Raw genomic sequence first — 20,014 nt, 5'->3', positions numbered from 1 at the left:
TTCAAAATACTGTCATCATCCAATTCTGCTTCTTCTGTTTCCTTGTCATCAATCATTTGAGCTGTGAATATGTCTGAACTTGTTAGAAACTCTTGGATCTGACCATCATCTTCAAATACCTAAAAATTTGTGATGTTATCTGGGATTGAAGGGTTTAATGACAACTCTATGGATAGATGATCCATATTTCGTATGGTAAGGGGTTCCAGTGAACTTGTTGCTTGAGCTAACGTGTTTGCAATCTGGTTATCTGCTCGCCCTACTGATTGAATGTTGAAGGCATCAAAGCTTTCCAGAAGATCCCAAACCCCATTACGGTAATGGGATAACTTCTTATCATGGCAAGCATATTTCTTTCTCACTTGCTTGACAACTATCTCTGAATCACCGAAGGCTTGTACAATTTGAGCCCCCTTACTTATGGCGAACAATAATCCTTGAACTAGTGACTCATATTCAGCTACATTGTTTGTGCAGGGAAACTAGAGTCGATGAGCTATGAGAAACATCTCCCCATTAGGACTGGTTAATTTGAACCCAACTCCTGCCCCTTTCTTGGAATAGGATCCGTCAAATCTTAGGATCCATCCCTTTTCTTCATGTTGAGACCACACTAGAGCTTGTTCTTCCTTTCCTTCATGTGGAGGTAGTAGAGCTTGTATCTCCATGACATTTTTGTTAAGCTCTTCTAATATTCAGTTAACCTCACCTTCAACTTCTTGTCTGATTGTACAATAGGATGGTGAAAATTGTATTTCAAAGGTATGCCTACGGTGGTCTTGCAATTGAACCTCTTCCATATTTACCTACGTATTTTGCTGAGGCTCATGCCTTTGATAGACTTGTCTACTCTTAGTATCGCTTCCAGGGTCTACAAACTGCTTGAACATCTGACGGACTTCCGTGATCACTTTTTGGCATTCTTTACTAGTGAATTCTGAATGAGATGTGTCATGGATTCGACACCAATTAGTTAGCAGTGGCTCATGAATCTTTCTTATCATTTATGTTCTTTGGCATATATTTGTCCATATGAAGTCCTTGAAACTCTCAAACAATTTTCTCTCTCTATTCAAATCATCCATCAATATGAAGATAGATCCTTCTCAATTTGCTTCTCCTATGGAGGAGGCCAGCAGTGTCAGAACTTCATTTACCCTAGGTGTATAGGATCCTAAGTCAGTCTTGAAAAACAATATTTCATTATTTTCTCCATACTCCATAATCATCAACCTAAGCCTCGGGGTACTATCGATTTTGATTTGATTAGGAACCCCTTTCCATGGTAACCACGTGTGAGAGAAGTCAGTGGGTATGTATCCATTCAGTCTTCTAGACCAATCTCTATTTAACAACATGCCATATCCATCTGGGATGTCTACAATAGAGATATCAATACAACTTTGCACTCCTGGATCTGCTGCCAACTGCATGTGAATATTGTTGAGCTCTCCTATCACAGGTACCTCAGTCTTATCTAATTGTGTGACTTTCTTATTTGTCCTTGCTAGAACAAGTCCTAGCTTTTGACAAATGGTTAGGGGCATTACATTACTAGAGGCGCCAGAGTCTACTAAGAAATTATGCAATATTTTGCCAAATATTCTTACTGACAATAGGAATAGAGTTGGTTCATCTTTGCCCTGGTAGAAAACTACTTGGTTCTTTTCTTGTTTGTCTTCCTAATCTTCAGAGGGAAAGCCTCCACTGTGCAAGCTTTGTGATGATTCCTTTTCCAGAATTTCTTCCTGGAATATGTTCATGTCCATGAGGACCTCTTCTAGTGTGATGCTCTCTTGGTTTTCAATCGATGTATGTATCATGCCTACAAAATTTGGAGATTGTTGTGAGGCATCGGATGATATGACATTGGTATTAGTAGGGGTGTTGACCATTCCTTTTCTTACTACATTTGGTGGGGGAATTCTTGGGGCTAAAGCTTTAGTAATATTGCCAAAGATTGTCTCCCTAATTTCATGAATTTTCATCAACTCAATCAAAGGTAGGCTAACTTTTATTCTCTTAAATTATTCTAATACAAATGTACTTAGCCTTTTCAACTCATCTTTGGGGCTATCCTTTGCTTGAGTTTGGATTGGTTCAAATCGAGGAATTGTTGGTCGCCTTTGGTCAACTTGGGGAGAATGAACGGGTCTTATCCCTCCGAGTTGGGCATTCTACTAGAGGTATTTAGGAGAATCCCTAGGAGGTGTTGGTGCATTGGTGGCATTGGGATTTGGTGGGGTTTAAAAGTTATTGGCAGCAATGGATGTGGTTAAAGGCTCATTGTATCTAGTACTCCTCTAGTATACACGGGGTTGGTTTCCAGACATTTGTTGAAATGCTTGCACTTCCCTAGTGCCTTCTACCAAAACACCATTGTGTAATGGGGGGAAACTATAGCCATTGATTGTGGTTGGCTAATTTGATACCAACTAGACTTCTAGCTTGATTTGGCCTTGTGGCACTTCCACTAGGCTATTAGTAGATGCAGGTAGAAACCTTTGACTAGGGTGGTAGAATGAGTTATTCTGGAATGTCAGCCTAACATTTTCTATGACCAAAGCTTGGTCGTATCTTGTCACAGGAATAATCTCATACCCAGTCGTTGATGCCTTTTCTGCTCTTGAATTCCTCCTTTCACTTTTGAAAATGTCTACTACTACCTAGAACTCATGGCATTGTAGATCGGAGTGTTGGTCAGTACTATGCAACCTACACCACCCTGACAGTGCAGTTTCAACTAGGAATACTTGGTCTGCAGGACGATTGTCCACAACAGGTTGGTTATCCAAGGGGGATGGTATAGCACCACTGTTAGGCCCTGTATTCCAAGTTCTCTTCTAGGGAACATGATTATTATTCCTGAAATTTTGATTATTCTCTTGGTAGTTTTGATTGTCTCTTTGCAAATTTTGGCCATCCTTGGGATATCCAGAGGAACCATGTCCCTGATAATTTCCTTGATAATTCCTCTGCATTAGGTGGTTTTGTCCCTTCAAATAGGTTACCTCTGCTGACAATTTCTTTACTTGATTGATTAGTTCCTTCATTTCTTCTCTCTCCTTCGAGGTTCAACTTGAGGTCGTCGCGTTTTGGAGGTATATTGGGTGTGGTGGAGGGACTTGCGAGACAGAATTTCTAGGGTGGAGAACCAACAGATTACTGGATATGGGAACTAGGTTCATCACCGACATATTTTGAGACAATGCTCGATTGATATTCTGAATCTGTCCTTGGGTAGTGGGATTTCCTAGATAGTTCAAGGGTCCTGTAGCAGTACCTTCTTGCAAATCATTGCTAGCTTAAATAGCTGACACATACACTTCTTTTAAATTGGTTGGGGGGTGCCTTTTATTTTTACAAACATGGAAGTGAGGTGATCTAGGGCTGCATAGTAAACAGGCAGAAGTGCGGCATTTTTCAGATTGTAGGGATCTCTTAGCCTAGTATAAGCCTTCTAAAATCTATTATTGAAGGTTCTAATAGGCTCATGCTCTTTCCTTCTTATTTCCACAAACTGTCTATATAATTCGGACGGAGAAATCGACGATCTAAATTTTTCTAGGATAATATCCTTCATTTCTTGCCAGTTATGGATAGAGCCAACTGGCAGGTGGATATACCAGTGAGAGACTTCTTCATCAAAGGTGTAAGAGAACAATCTATAGGCAACATCCTTATGCTAGATGTCTTGATTATGTAGAAGATCTTCAAAAATCTTGATATGTTCATCAGCTGAGCGACTTAGGTTGCTACTATGAAACCTAGAACAAAAGTGTTCAGGACTCTTTGGCATTGGATTCTAGGCTGTAAAGACCATAGGGGAAGCATTGATTGGATGCCACGCCATCAGGACGTTTGCCTGGGCAACTACTGGTTGAACTTGCTAGATAACTAGTGGAAATGATACTGAAGGGGAAGTACTTGGGACCTGAGAGGAGGGGGTTTAAAATAATTTGGAAATGTCTTCCTTTTCTGACCTACCTTCTTCTTCTTGGCTCTCTCCTTTCTTTGGTAAAACTTCTCTCCTAGATCTTGTGGGTCATTCTAACTTGACAAACTCCTTTGATGAACTTTGTGCTGATCTGAGGATTCTCTGGGATTTATCTAGGGAGAGAGAACTTATGCGATCCAGCATAGCGTCTATTCTTGTTGAGGTAATGTGGGAGCAAGTTCAGGAGATGGATTGACTTTTTGTTGTTCGTGCTGAATCTTTGCGTCAATGTGGTTGGCAATTTCTTCTTCTTCTTCGAGGACAAAGCACATCTGACACCAATCAGGATATTCTTCTCACAGACCAGGCCAAGCTATATAGCTCAGTGATGACATTTTCTTGTTCGTCATTGAAACCCAAGTCTGGCTATATCATTGGTTCAGGGTCTCTTCCTAGTTCAGGAGGAAGGATGGGCAGGCCCATTTCTTCTCATATTGGTGGAAGAGAATTGTTGGATTTCTTTAAGAACTTGCTTGTGAAGAGTAGAAATTATTTATTTTTCTAGATTCTCTTTGATCTCGGTCTCTATTAACTAATCCTTTCCCTCTTCCTTGGCAATAATGTGACTCACATATCTGAACTAGGAATGATTTACTTTTGATTTCCAAGCAAGTGTTTGTAATTGATCTATAATGTAGGATTGATTTAGTCCTTGTTCAGGTTGTTCAAGTGGCAGATTGAATGGGAATTCATGCGGCAATACCATGCCACATCATATCTACTATCCAGAATAAGTAACTTTAGCTAGTCAAAACTTGATGATGATCATTGTCCTCCTAATGCTATTGCATGTTGTGTGTGAGAGGAGGGTTAAAAAGCTCTGGGTAATCTCTAAAAAATATGAACTTGGTTAAAGTTAAGATGCTCAATACTCTTGATCATGCCCTCCTTCTAGCGCCATTTTATGTTGGTGTCTATTTTATCATCTGCCAAACATTAGGATAGGATACCCAAAGGCATTCTATCCTCTCCTAAAAAATCACTACTGATTCCAAGGTCTATATGTGCAAACAAGCGACTTTAGTGGAATAGCTTCTTAGGTAGTGTATGCTGAAAATCTCAAGGGGGACTTACATTTGACAAGTATCTTGAACTACTGGACTTAGATGGATATATCCATTTTAGGCTCTTCATTTTTTGGATTTTCTTGGTATTTAGACATTCAAAAGAAAGGGAGAAAAGGAAAGGGTTTAGGAGGGCTAATCTAATCCTACAAACTCTGGAGACGGTATCAACTGAGTTCTCTCAAGAAACCAAACTTCGCTTCGCCACACTAGGGACAACTACACAAAGCCAGTGCAACCTTCAGTGGATTGTAGTTATGATCGAGATATCAAGATGCACATAGGATAAGCTCAGACTAACTTTGCACAGTAGAATGGAAATCATCCATTTACTAAAAGTATGAGTGGAGATGCACAATCAATTGATACTTATCAGATCCTTCATTTGAATTAACAACAATGAAAGTAAATCTATATTAACTTTAACTAGGTGTTGAGGAGATTGAAACCATGCAAATCATTAAAATAATAGTGATTACAAAGCAGTGCACATGCAATATATTATCTGGAAATGACCTTAAGCAATAACATATTAAAAACCTCATTCTCTCCAAATGAGAGGAGGCAAGCTTATATAGTTTTTCAAAAATCAATGAATGGCCGAGATCGAACAACGATCAAGGGCCAAGATTGATAGCTAAAAACCCTAATTAGGGTTTCCCCAAATACTACTAGTTCAAATGAATAAGAAGGCGACAAGTGGCATAGTTTCTAATCTCACTGTGGTGAGTGTACACTTTCCTCTTTTAGAGATTCGATGTATCTAGACACAATGAGCTTGACCTCCTCCATGGTGACAATTGGTGAGCTACTAAATTGGAAGTTGATGATATCCACATCATCAGTATAGGTGGCAAGGATGCTCTCCCACTCAATGGCTTGGGCGAGGAAATTTTCATTGATGAAGAGAAAATTTGCAATTCTTGAGAAATCACCTTTGTCAATCATGCCTGAATACTTGAAGAAGCTAGACTAGATTCTAGCTCTTAGGTTTTCTGCCTACAGATGCTTCTCCCTTATGCTTTCCTTCTTCTAGATATCTGACGCCACATGGAATACCTTTCCCAGGATCTCTCTAATACTTCCCTCTATCTCTAAGCACTTGGTCTTGGATTTCTTTAGAACTTTAATTTGAGTGACCAAGGCATAGTACCATGTGCTGAAGTTGTACCTATCTCTAGTCTGTATGATACCCGCATCTACTACGCTTCTTTTAGACAAGGCCCAGATAACCTTCATGTGTGGAAGTATTTCATTCTAAATTTCATTCATATCCTCCCAATTGATTGCCAGATCTTGGGTGGGGCTGATTAATGAAGTAGTAGATTCATGAGCTGATACTAGATTTTCTACCATTGTATCAGCTCGTACTGAAACATCTAGAATGCATTCCTTTGCTTGAGTGTATGATCCCTTCATATCATCATACTCTGTCATTGATTCCTATTGAAGAGGTTGTGGAGGGGTGATGGGGACCTCACAGTTGAGTGGCCTAGTAAGGTGCAGAACATACTTCTTCCACTGCTGATTCTCTTCTTCAACCTTCTTCCACTATTCCTTTTCTTGGGCTAAACTATCCTTGAGGGTGTTACATGAATCATTGAAGTACTAGACCCCTTGCTCCTGGGTGGGCTTACCTAGATCTATGGTAGTAACATTGTAGTCATCTGAAGTGATATTGTCTCTAGTCTTTCCTTCTTTGGGTACTAAAATCTGGACTATTATGAAGCCTGTAGTGTCTCTCTGGATCAAGGAGAACTTCCTAGCTAGCTCGGGTGGTTTGATTATGACTGGTTCATTCACCCTCTCTAGAAATGTTGCAGTGACCTCTTCAGAACAGGCCTCCTTAGGGACCTTAACCTTTATAATTTCCCTTAGCCAATCCAAGACAGTTGATTGCTCGACTGTATTATGTTGAAATTCATCATTTTCCTCTCGTGGGTTTGCTGGTACACCATGCAAGAAGATTGTAGGTGTTTCCACTTGTTCTGTATCCGGACTTTGGATAGCTTCTCTCATTAATTCTCCAAATGAAGGAGAAGCCATTCTCCCATCATCATCAACTACGCAGATGTTCAACTCCCATTCTTTAAATGCATTCTGATCAGGCATGATAGAAGTGGCACTTAGAATGGATTGGCCTTCGCTGGACTCCCTTCTTTCTCCTATGATCTTCTTCCTTGTAATTTTCATTGAGCTCCCAACTAAATCCTTCCTCTTCCGAGACCCAACACTTTCTGGATTTCGGGCATCACCTGCAGAGGTACAAGGATCGATGGATAGTGTATCATCTACTCCCATTGATTTGTAGGTTAGGGTCACACCTTTGGCTTTCAATTACTTTGTCTTTTCAGACGTCCACCACCTTGAATACTCAACCACTAACCTCATGAGGTCTGCCAGATCTAATTTCTCCCCCTCTATCCAATCTATCAAAACTAGGGGTTCACTTTTCATCTTTTCGAAGTCCGATTGATGAAGCTCTAAGCTTTCTTCCACTTGATCGGAAACTTTTAATACCTTTGTTGCTCTCACAATGTTCAAAGGAATTCTCGACCAGAATCTCTTCCTGATCTTGAAGCTATCAGCTGCGTTAGCCCAGTAGTCTTCTAGGTCTAGTCTATGCTCAAATGTCATTCCTTCGATCTTCTTTATCCTATGGAATGGATCAAAATTCCTTCTTGTCTTGTATTGATAGAAGGGATACTAGGCTAGCTCCTTCTCAGTGGTCACAGATGCTTGGGATGACGGACATGTTTCCAGTCCATTGCCTATTGTAAGTGAGGACGTGCCTGCCTTCTTTTGCCTATCCCTTTGAATTACTATATACTCCTCCAAATGTCTCACAACCTTGAGCAACACCACTCGGTTGGTAGGATAAGCTAGAAGCTTGTATGGAGGTCTGGAGAATCCCTAGATTCAGAGGTAAGTGAACTTCGGGTATTGGATATACAAACATCCAACCTGACTAATGAAGTCCATAGACTCTTGAGAGAGTCTTTGGTACAGGCCGCTTTGCAATGTCCGAGTGATGTGCATAAGGAAAGTATCATTCACTCTCTTGTAATGGAATTTCTCTTCCATGTGGAGCTGAGGATAGCAATCATATATTGGAAACTGATTCTCCTTGCTCCCTACTTCCCCTCTACAAGTGAGACCTATGTACCTGTAGGTCTTGGCCAAGGAATAGAACAAGTAAGAACTCATGAAGAAAGTTCTATTCATCTCCAGGTTCCACAGCTGGCTATCTAGGTTCTCACTAATCATCGTCACCCAATCTATCATCTTTACTTCATTGATTATTTCATTAATGAAATAATACAGCCAGGGTTCGAATGGAGCTCCCTGAGGGCTTCCCATTATTCTGTTGAGTAAGACGATCATATCTCTGATGTCTTCCTTGAAGTATTCCTGCACTATGCTCTTCCTTTGAAGTTTGGAGGTGCGCTTCCTTGGCTTGTCTAGCAAGGAATGGTTAACTATGGCATCATACTCTTCCAAGTGGTCCTGATATAGACTATCTGCTTTGTCCTTAGCCATATACACTATGTTGTGATACTCTGGGATCCGGAAGGCCTCTCAGATGGCCTCATCGCTGGTGTTCGCTAGTATCCTCCCATCAGGTGCGACAATGTCCTTGTTGATGGTGTTGTAATGTTTGGCACACTCAACCACTAGCTTATTACACTACATGGTGGGAAGGAAGCCAACGACATGTACAATACCGCTCTTCATCATCTTTCACGCAATGGTGGTAGGCACAAGGTTGTCCAGACCAAACATTTGCTTCTTGAACTCCCTCAGATTGATGTGTCCGAGGTTAGTGTTGCTGACGTTCTTCCATTTTGAAGTCATCCTTGACTTTGGAGGTGCATCTTTATCCACCTGGAATTTCATGGTATTTAGGACCTGCAGATGAATGATGAAAATTGTAAGTTGGAAAATATTTCGCAAAATTTCAAAAAAACTAACGGGGCCGCAAAATGGCTATGTTGGAAAATTTTCCATTTTTCACTCTCATACTCAGCCATAAAAATAAAATTTTCACCTCAAAACCCTCAGCCTTGAGGCTAGTTGAAGTTACCATCAAGTGTTAAAACTTTCTAAAAAAATTCATACTTAACCAAAAAAAATATTTTTCTTCCAAAAAAATTTAAAAAAATAATTTTCAAGTTGTTGAAAATATTTAGAAAAATCCATAAACCTGCATTATGAATTTGATTTCACCTTCAAATGGGAAGAAACAGGGCCAGAAATCCTCTCAAGAATATTCAAAAAAGTTTAGTAAAGGTTAAATAATCCTCTCGTAATGGATTACCTTCCAAAAATCTACAAAAATCTGGTCAAAAGTGATTATCCAACTTTTAGAAATGTCAAAGCGGACTTTGGAGTTAGGTCCTACATGACCTCCCAACCTATAGCGGACTTTGGTGAGTGCTCCCACATGGCCTCTTTTCCCTTGGCAGACTTTGGAGAAGACTCCCACATAGCCTCCCAAGGCATGGTGGTGTTTGAGGGGTCTTCAACACATGGTCTCCCACATCGTGGTGGAGTTTGAACTTGCAACAATACTTTAAAACCCTTGTTAGCCAGACTTAGAATAATTTTTAGAGAAATTTCAAAATTTCATAGTTTAATCTAATTTAACTGGATTAACTTGAAATTTGAAATCAATGCTTAGGTGGATCATCTGAGGCATCACTCCCCCTAAAATCTAGGGTTTTGGCTTTTTAGGTCAAAACTTGGAATTTTTGAGTTCTAATCAGAGCTGGTCAATGGTGCAAGTGTAAACACTGGGTTTCCATCCTGAAAAAGAAAAAAACCTAAAATATAGGGATTTAGCTCTTTTAGGTCAAAACTTGGAATTTTGGATCCTGGTCAAGGCAGGTCAATGGTAGGAGTGCAGACCCTGAGTACCCATTTTGAAAAAGCTAAAAAGTAAACTTTCTAAAAATAGAAAGAAAATTTTCTAAAAATAGAAAGAAAACTTTCTAAAAATAGACATACCGGAGATTGGGCTAGAAATGCAAAAAATGAAACTTCCTAAAAAATAGGAAAAAGCAAAAAAGCAAACTTTCTAAAAATAGAAAGTTGTTCAAATTGATCCAAATTGCTTGCGCTTTGAGGGTGTTTTCACTTTGGAATCATATGATTTGCAAAAACTAACTTTCCACCATCTGGGCTTCAACTATTTGAAACTGAGCAAGGCTTGGTAAAATTGAAGTGAAAGGTCACAGGCGCTAGCAAAAACCCTTGAAAGCAAGAAAAAGAGAGTGTCCCCATTTGCAATGGGGCGATGTGTGACAAAGGTCACAATAGGTATGTACCCTTCCAAGCCTTTTGACAAGTGATGATAATCATATACTACCACTGCCATGCTTACGACAAAGTTTAATTTCTTTAGGTGACATGCATTGTGTAACAACATGGGAACTCTCGCATACCCACAACTATCATTCTCTAGGACATCACTTGTGTTTCTCTCCCTCTTTCTCTTCCTACTAGTTGTTTCCATCTAAAAAACATATTGCAGGTACTCTGACTCATCATTTTGCTTTGTTGACACTATTTTCCACATCTGCTCTTCTCATTAAAAACACATTCGAGAAGAATGTTGTTTGAGGTTTCCTTCTTTGTCATGGTAATGCACCCATGGTTCAATTTCAGACCCTTCTTCCTCCTATTCAATATACACACACAAATCCATTAGTCAATTTTCTTAGGAGAGCATACATGATAAAAATCAAAGAGGAAGTTGCAGACAAGAAATAAATTCACTTACTTCTATAGAAGTGCAAACACAGTTGCAATGGGGTATGGAGGGAGGGAGGGAGAGAAGAAGAGAGAGAGGGATGAGGTTGGAGGAAGGGAGAAGGGGAGAGAGGGAGAGAGAGAGGGATGGGGTATGGAGGAAGGGAGAAGGAGAGAGAGAGAGAGAGAGAGAGAGAGAGAGAGAGAGAGAGGCACCTTGTATGTGCTTGAGAGTGGGAGACAATAGACTTATAAGTGTGAATATATATACTTAATATATTATATATTATTATATACATATATATATTATATTTAAAAATTATATGTTATATATGTAAACACATATTATATATACAATATCATATTATACACCCCCAAAATTTAAACAAACTTATTGCGTACACACTATTTATAGTAAATATAGAGCGTACGCGCTTCTTACACCATAAGTACCTAGTGCACGCTTTTTATACCATAAGTACCTTGTATGCACTTTTGTCTATTTAGGCTTGGAAATAGGCCTAGATGACAAACCTACGGTTTGGAAGTTTGATTTCCCTCCATTTCCCTAATTTTTGACTTCTTTTATTTTATCGACGTTGTCATTATTAGGTTTACACTTCATCAAGTGGGTATTTCTAAAATTGCTACCATATTTTCACCCATATTCTGAGATTTCTAACCATATATTTTGTTTTAAATTTGAACAACAATAACATATTATTATTGAATTTCTTTTACCAATTTTTGATTTGTTTAGTGCAACTTATGCTTCGCGCATGAACAGGTGCCTAATTTTTAGGATGTGCTCGATTGGAAAAATTATTTAAAAAAATACTCAACAACAAATTACAAAGAAATACACATCTTCTAGTGCTCACTCTAAACTATCTTTGTGCCAAAGGATTTGTCAAAATACTAAATCTAATTATGACTTTTTTGATGCACACATCAAACACTATGTTATGTTTTTCAGAAAAAATCAGGGTCTGGTTTTTGTGCGTGAAGGATTTGACGCCCTTAATCTTATCCAATTTTGAAAATGTTTAGCTGTTTGAAAACTAGATTAAGAGTACTACAATATTTTTTCTTTGATTATCTTCATATCTTGAGTGGATGACTTTCAAATTTTGCTTCCAAGTTCAAGTTCACCTGATTTCAAAAAAAGAAGTGTCCACTTATACCCCCCTTTTTGACCACCATCTTTGTGCACTTACCTGATTAAGAGGTCCAAATTTGACTAATATTATGATAGACCATGTATGTATCAGGCCAGTGAGACGAATCTTGTAGCCTACATGTTGTCAATAGATTATAATCAGTTTTCATGATATAATTCATTTAGTTCTACATTTCCTCCATCATCTTCTCTTGTTTCCATTGTGTTTTACTCCTACAGTTTGGACTGATCTTCTTGAGGTACCTCCTAATTGTGACTACACCAAAATCCATCCCAAAAATGACAAAATATTTTAGAAATCTAAAAAAAATTATCTCAGCACTAACTACCAACTTTCTAACCTTACAATGATTATGAGTTCAAAAATAAATTTTAATTTTTTTTTTAAAAACCCGAGAAAAAAAAAAGTTGTTTTGAAGCCCAAGATGAAGGAATTAGGCTTTGAAAAGTTGATCAATTTAGGACTCCATTGAAGTAGGTTTTTTAAGGAATCTAAACAACTCCTCATGATATGGCTCCATGTTAAATTTTAGTTATGACCCTATGAAGTCCCTGCATCACTTACTCTAATTCTATATGTAATCATAATTGTATCACTAAACCAAGTTGTTTCATAACCCTAAATTTGATTTAATCCTATCAGTAGTACAAAATTAGAAGCCAAATAGTGTCCTAAACCTAAAAAAAATTGAATAGTAGACCATATTATATCCTTACCCCAACCCTAGACCAAACTAAACCCTAACCATAATATTAAACCATATTGAACCCTAAGTGTGAACATAGTTAAATTTTAAATATAAAAAATAAACCTAATTGAAACATAACCCTAAAGATAAACAAAGTTGAATACGAAACCAAAACCAAATTAATATGTAGCTCTGGACCTAATTGAAGACTAAACCAGTTTGAACCTAACATTATAATAAATTAAACCATAACACTAAAATAAATAGAATGGTAATCCTAAACCTAATTAAAAATTATATCAAATTGAAAAGAACCCTAAACCAATTATATATAACTAAAATTATTCATTTAAATAATTAATTATAAATAAATTATTCAATTAGTTTTAGTTTTTCATTCTTAAACTAGTGTCAAACTCTAATCCTAAACCTAGTTGAACACTAAACCTAAATTGAATCCTAATCTTAATAGTAAACTAGTACCTTATGGTTAAATTTAACCTCAACCATAAAATCAACACTAAATGAAAACTCAAACTAACCTTAATCTTTATAAAGACCTAATGCAAATTGAACCCTAACCCTTAGTAAATGCAAACAAATTTAAATGCTAACACTAAACCTAATTGAATACTAAACTAGATTAAGCACTAAACATAACCTTACACCAAATTGAAATCTAACCCTAATAATAAACCACATGAAACCATGAAAATATACATGAATCACATACCCTAAGCCTAAACCAAATGAAACCCTAACCTAACGCTAAACCAAATCAAACTATATACTAAAAAATAAATTAACACTAAATAAAATTGAAGACTAACCCTTTTTAAATTACAATTAGTTTTATGATCCTAACACTAACTATAAATCTAGGATTAATCAGAATCTGAACACTAAACCAAATCAACTTTATCCCTAAATCTCAATCGTAACTTGGAAATTAAACCCTAGCCCTAGGAGTAAATCAAATTGAACTATAACTCTAAACCATATTGAGCCCTACACCTAAACCTAATCAAGAATTTAACTAAAATGAACCCTAACAATAACATTAAACCAAATTGAACCCTTAAAATAATGCAAATTCATGGCTCTAGCTAACATTAAATTAAATCCAATATTTACCATAAACCTAATTGAACATTATAATTAAACTAAACTCCAAGCCTAATTTCCTCAACTGAATTTAGAGATTAATTAAGCTACAAATCACTCTAAGTTCAACTATGATTAGGTTTCCATTTAAGTTAGGGCTCAAAAAATGCTACAATTAATATTTGATTACAACTACTATTGTAGTAGCATTAAGATTATGATAAAATTAGGATTATAGTTTTCATAATGGGTACATTACAATTTTTATTTTGTGTAATAAGAGTCCACAAAAATTTAATTGAAAATAATTTACTGAAATTATAACTTAATAAATATTTTATTATTTAATTTTTTTTAATAGTTTACTATGCTACTAGCTTATAAATATATTAAACTATATATATATAAAGAAAGTTTATTGATATGAAAACTTTCATTTTTAAGTTTAAAAAATCTATATTATTTAACTGAAATAATAAAAAAATTGAAAGATTTAATATCTCTTATATATATAAGTTTAGGTTTTGATAAACCACTTCAAACATTCAATATGAAATATTTAAATATGAATAGGTTTTGAATATCTTCTATAAAATCACACACTAATCTCTATACTAACTAAATATAGAAAGTTATTTAAAAAGTAATATAGATCAAAGAAAGTGTAAATCTTATTAATAACGTATTTTACATTTATTACTTAGGAAGCTAACATTTAATATTTTAGTTTACATTTATTATCTAAGAAGCTAATATTTAATATTTTAGTTTTAAGTGAACATTATCTAATAATGTTTTTAGGTCATTTACTATTTCACGCTTCCGTTTAATATTTGAAAAAGGTAGTTATACCTACCCCATCTCGGTCTTGCCTTTATAAACAAGACATTTGTACATTGGAATCTATCACAATCTCACGGAAAAGCTCTGTATTTTTCTGGGGAAAGTTTATTGCAGATAGTGATCCTGACTTGGGAGATTTTCCTCAACTATGACGTCTGGCAATGTTTTTTCAGTATTTATTTCCTTCATATTTATACCCTTGATATTGGGGGCTGATTTGAACGATGATAGCATCAATGAGATGTCTAAGCTGCAAACTATGACCATTGATGAGTATATAAATTACATCAATCCTCCAGCGGTGCATAAATTTCAGGTTTCATTTTTACGGAAATATAATTTTCCATTTGTGTGCATAAATTCATAAGATTCAATTTTACTTAAACTTTTTGCTTTTGTATTGTTTTGTTTTTAGAACGGCAATGGAGAGAAAGTAGTTTGTGTAAAATATGAGGACCAGCTATCCCTTCAATCGGGAAACATTAGCGTATGCTTTTGCAGCCTTCACCTTTTTTCTTTTAATTCAATTTGTACGTATGAGGTAGATCGATCTCACAGTGCATAGTTTGTTTGTGGATTGAAGAAAGGTTCAAGGGATAATTTTGCGTACAAAAATTCGTCGGCAGAAGAGTGCCCAGAGGGAAGTGTGCCCATCGTGGAGATCACACGTGAACGTGTTGAAAGAGCAGGATCTCTGAGACAATACTTAAATACAGGATTGCACGATAACACACAGAAAACTGAAGAAGCGAAGGTTTGATACTACTAATCAAATTTTTATATTAAATAAATTATTTTATTAGAAAAAATATAGATTGAATAATAGTCTTTTAAATTTATGTTTTAAATTATGTGTTTGTTTACATCAACAGTTTGAGTTAGAAGTATGGTTAATAAAGAAACGTCAAGGAAAATTATTTATTTTCAGCCTGAACTACTTTTATCTATATTTTGTAGAGTGCAGTAGTATTTATAAGTTCAACGCAAAGCCAGGAGATCCATGAAATCAAAGCTTCTTTCAATGTATGGCAACCTTCCGTGGACACCAGTAATTCAGTTTCTAGTGCCGCTATATTGCGTCTTCTACGTGAGAATTCAGATTCGTCAATAAACGAAGCAATGGAAGCTGGATGGATGGTCTGAATAGTTACTTTCTTTATTTATTTCTACTAGCTCTATACTTTCCATTAGTAGAAATGATACTAAGGTGTATATATCGCCTGCAGGTTAACCCCAGTCGCTATGGTAGTCCACGCGTTACATTTTATGTTGCCCATAGGGTTTGGCGGAAGGTAATAATTTAAATTGATTTTTAGATAATTTAATATATACAATAAATGGTTTTTACAATTTTTAATTTTGTCATAGTTTTGTAGTTGTTTAAAGTTTATTCTAAAATTGCATCTGTGCCTTTGCAGGGCGAGGAAAAAGAGTGCTTTGATCTATCTTGTAAAGATTTTATTCAAGAAGGAACAGAATACTATCCAGGAATGCCAATTCCTGGTATTTCTGTATATGATGGTGTACAAATGGACAGCACCATAAGCATAAGAAGAGTAAGCACAAATATCTGTATATTTTATATATTTGTAGTAAGGCTTAGAAAAGTACAGTATTTACAAACTAAATTACATCTTTTAACTACAATACTTAATTATGTTCCATTTGCTTGTTTAATTATTCTTAGAGTTTTTACTAGACAAACTAACTCAATTATTCTATTCATATTCACAAAGTGGCTGACACTAATGTTTATATATAATTTCCAGGAAACCAGGGGTAACAATGCAAATAATCTAGTGTGGGCAGTATATTTACAAGACAAGTTAGTGGGTCATTGGCCTGCAAGTCTTTTCCACGACTTGACATTTTATGGGAATTTAGTCCAAGTTGGAGGAGAAGTAGTGGTAAGGTCTGGTAAGCGAGGAACTCCGTTCCCTAAGACGGAAATGGGTAGTGGACATGTCTATGCTGAAGGTTTTAAGAAAGCAGCTTTTGTCAGGAACATACGATTGTTTACTAATAATGGTGCTCTTATAACTAAAAGAAGGAGGACATATTTCTTAAGTAAAAGACATTGTTATACCATAAAGGGATATATGCGAAAAGATAACTATTGGGGACATCATATATATTATGGAGGTCCTGGAGGTTACTTTGGTGATTGTAAATATTGAAATACTTTTTAAAACATATGGAGTTGAGTGTGTGAGCTGCACGGTAGCAGAGAAATAAAAACTATGTACTTAAATGTACTTGTTGGTGTATTTGAATCATGTATCTTTTTCTTCTGGAAATGCGTTCTTTTAACTCCTTGCAAAGATTAATAGCCTTCTTTTTGTTCTGGAAGTGCGTTTTCGTTATTTTCATTCGTACTGGATAACCTTTTCTGCGAATGGTGAGTTTAATTAGCTTGGTTTAAAAGCCTGCGTTTTGGACTGTCTACTCAGGCTCGGAACCGTTCCAACTTGTAAAACGATTGAATATTAATGACTGTTCTGTGTTTCCCCAAACATTTTAGACTCGGTACATTTGATTGACATAACAATATAAACTGACACGTATGATCAATGGGAAAGCAATCAGATGAGCAGATGTTGACACGGCTAGACACAAATAATGGATTAGAATAGTTCTTTCCTAAATCTCACTACCAAAATAGTATAATCAAATGCAGAAGAATGGGGACATTTATTTTTATGATGTACCATGTGCCTACAATAGTATTTATATGTGACTATGAATAAGAATCAATAAAACGTTCATACATAATATAAAAGTGTTTTTTTACGGTTTGTGGTTTGCAATAGCAGAAATGGAAGCAAACAAAAATAAGGAAATTCATAAATTAAAAGCTATCTTCAATATATAGCAGCCTTCAGTGGAGTCCGGTTTTGGTTTTAGGACCAGTCAGGCAACTGTGGAGTTGGTTCAGTAAAAGAAATAATTGAAAGATTACGAAAAATAATACACAACATATTCATAATTGTAAAAGAAACAATTGAAAGATTATGAAAATTAATACAAGCTGAAAGATAATCAAAAGCACAATATATTCATAACTGAAATAGAACCATAATATTCTGAAAACTGAAAGATATATTGAAAACTTGTACTCGTAAACTTCTTAAGAAAACAATTACATAGTCTCTCATATATAAAGAGAGCTAAACGTCGATTAAAGGAAGCAAAAAAAACATTAAAAAATAAGTCATCGACTGCCTTACTGCATGCACAGTAGTGAAAACAAAGCATAAAACAAAACAAAAAAAAAAAGAAAAAAATTGATTTTCTCTGACTCTGTGATTGATCATTATCTTCAATCTCTTCCTAAATGATCAATGGAGGTGAGTTCCAATTGATTTCTGAAAGTAACAAAAGTCGATACAGGAAGAGCTTTGGTGAAGATATCAGCAACTTGTTCAGATGAAGGACAAAACTGCAACTCCACTTGTCCATCTTGAACCAAGTCACGAATGTAATGACAACGGATCTCTATGTGCTTCGTTTTGGCATGAAACGCAGGATTCTTCATCATGGTAATAGTACTGTTGTTATCACAATAGATACTGGTTGGATGTTGTAGAACCAAATGTAGATCTGTCAATATCCTTCTTATCCATCCCACTTGAGAACTTGCGGATGAAGCTGCCATGTATTTTGCTTCTGCTTAAGAAAGAGCCATTGTTGCCTATTTCTTACTACTCCAGGATACAACTCTAGAGCCAAATGAAAAAACATAACTAGATGTTAATTTCCTATCATCCACTGAACCGACCCAATCTGAATCTGTGTAACCAACTAGTTTGAACTTGTCAATGGCAGAATACTGATGCCAAAATTTTATGTACCACTCACATGCCTCAAAATTCTTTTAGCAGCCTGCCAATGTGACTCATGTGTATCCTCATGAACCGAGAGACGAGGCTCATGTGGATCCTCATGAACCGAGAGATGAGGCTCACATCATACATAATATCAAGTCTCATGGTTGTGAGGTACATGAGGCTACCAACCAAACTCCTATACCGAGTTGCATCAACCTTGGGACTAGCATCTTCCTTGGTTAGTTTTTTAGCAAGGGCTATGGGGGTTGCCATTGCTTCGTATACCCCCATGTTAAACATCTTCAATAAATCAGCTATATACTTGGATTGAAAAATAAATATACCTTCTGATGTTTGTTGTACTTCCACACCAAGAAAATAGTGCATAAGTCCCAGATCTGACATTTCAAACTCTTGTTTCATTTTTGCTTGAAACTTCTCAATGAGAGCTTTGCTATTGCCTGTATAAATCAAATCATCAACACAAAGGCAAACTATGAGAATATCATTACCAATATGTTGGACATACAAGGTAGGCTCTGAATGGCTCTTGAATCCTTTCTTTGTGAAATGACTGTCAATTCTAGCATACCATGCATGAGGAGCTTGCTTCAACCCATAAAGGGCTTTCTTCAACTTGTAGTCTAAGTGTTCTTTTTCTGGAACTTCATAACCCATAGGTTGCTCCACAAAAAATTCCTCATCTATTTAACCATTAAGAAATGTTGATTTCACATCCATCTAAAATATTGGCCACTTGTATTGTGTTGCAATAGCCAATATAATCTTGAATGTATCAAGTCGATCCACTAGTGCAAAAGTTTCTGCATAATCCACTCCAGGAGTTTGTGCAAACCCCTTGGCAACTAGTCTTACCTTATGGCATTCTACCGAACCATCTGCATGATATTTGACTTTGTAAACCCATTTCACACCAATCACTTGCTTACCTTTGGGAAGTGGAACTAATTCTGAGGTATTATTCTTATGAATGGAATTCATTTCATCATTCATAGCATTAACCCATACAGGTTCTTTCACTACTTCTTCATACACAGAGGGTTCAACTTTAATTGTACTAAACAAAGCAAAATTAGCAACTGGATTTATATTGGTACTCCTCTGATAAACATCAACTAAACTTTGTACCTTTCATGGAACAAATGTTGGAGGTGATGGTAGAGGTGAACCTTCACCTGAGGTTGTGCTACTTGAAGAACTAGGTGAACTTGGAGGACTGGAACTGGAGCTAGAACTTCCACTTGACCTTGTGGGGAGAGGAGGAACACTGTTATCTTCCATGTTTATGATTATTGATGGATTTTTCTGCACATCATCTTTCCATACTCCCCCTTCATAAAAAATCACATCTCGACTAACTATCAATTGCTTTGTCTCAAGATTATACAATTTGTAGCCTTTAGTTGCAACAAAGTAGCCCACAAAGACACAAAGCTGATATTTTGCATCCAACTTCTTGCACTTTTAATCTAGAATATGCACATATGCCAAGCATCCAAACATGCGAAAATGAGCCACTGAAGGCTTGTGACCACTCA

At 36.3% G+C, this 20,014-nt stretch overlaps 2 protein-coding genes across 2 annotated transcripts; one reads left to right on the top strand and one right to left on the bottom strand.

The window, feature by feature from the left end:
• The first annotated feature begins 14,776 nt into the window (after window positions 1-14,776).
• On the top strand, window positions 14,777-16,805 carry LOC131041502 (protein neprosin-like). The gene is made up of 7 exons (XM_057974619.2): window positions 14,777-14,944; window positions 15,044-15,115; window positions 15,212-15,382; window positions 15,586-15,765; window positions 15,855-15,920; window positions 16,047-16,184; window positions 16,398-16,805. Exons 1-7 carry the CDS (start codon window positions 14,777-14,779, stop codon window positions 16,803-16,805), a joined length of 1,203 nt encoding a protein of 400 aa, XP_057830602.1.
• A 2,391-nt stretch (window positions 16,806-19,196) lies between these two features.
• On the bottom strand, window positions 19,197-19,757 carry LOC131856441 (uncharacterized mitochondrial protein AtMg00820-like). The gene is made up of 2 exons (XM_059208240.1): window positions 19,652-19,757; window positions 19,197-19,522 (listed from the first exon to the last, which is right to left on the bottom strand). Exons 1-2 carry the CDS (start codon window positions 19,755-19,757, stop codon window positions 19,197-19,199), a joined length of 432 nt encoding a protein of 143 aa, XP_059064223.1.
• Between the last annotated feature and the right edge of the window lie 257 nt (window positions 19,758-20,014).

The sequence above is a fragment of the Cryptomeria japonica genome, chromosome 7, assembly GCF_030272615.1.
Source record: "Cryptomeria japonica chromosome 7, Sugi_1.0, whole genome shotgun sequence".
NCBI lineage: Eukaryota > Viridiplantae > Streptophyta > Pinopsida > Cupressales > Cupressaceae > Cryptomeria > Cryptomeria japonica.
The sequence above is the reverse complement of the archived record's forward strand: the minus strand, read 5'-3'. Positions and strand labels throughout refer to the sequence as shown.

What these genes read in the sequence shown, in the direction of transcription:
- LOC131041502 (XM_057974619.2), top strand. Translation starts at nt 14,777, where the DNA reads ATGACGTCTGGCAATGTTTTTTCAGTATTTATTTCCTTCATATTTATA. An exon ending in AGAAAACTGAAGAAGCGAAG is followed by an intron (nt 15,383 to 15,585) that starts GTTTGATACTAC and finishes TATATTTTGTAG; the next exon opens with AGTGCAGTAGTATTTATAAG. An exon ending in GCACCATAAGCATAAGAAGA is followed by an intron (nt 16,185 to 16,397) that starts GTAAGCACAAAT and finishes TATAATTTCCAG; the next exon opens with GAAACCAGGGGTAACAATGC.
- LOC131856441 (XM_059208240.1), bottom strand. Translation starts at nt 19,757, where the DNA reads ATGGAAGATAACAGTGTTCCTCCTCTCCCCACAAGGTCAAGTGGAAGT. An exon ending in TTCAAGTAGCACAACCTCAG is followed by an intron (nt 19,523 to 19,651) that starts GTGAAGGTTCAC and finishes GTACAATTAAAG; the next exon opens with TTGAACCCTCTGTGTATGAA.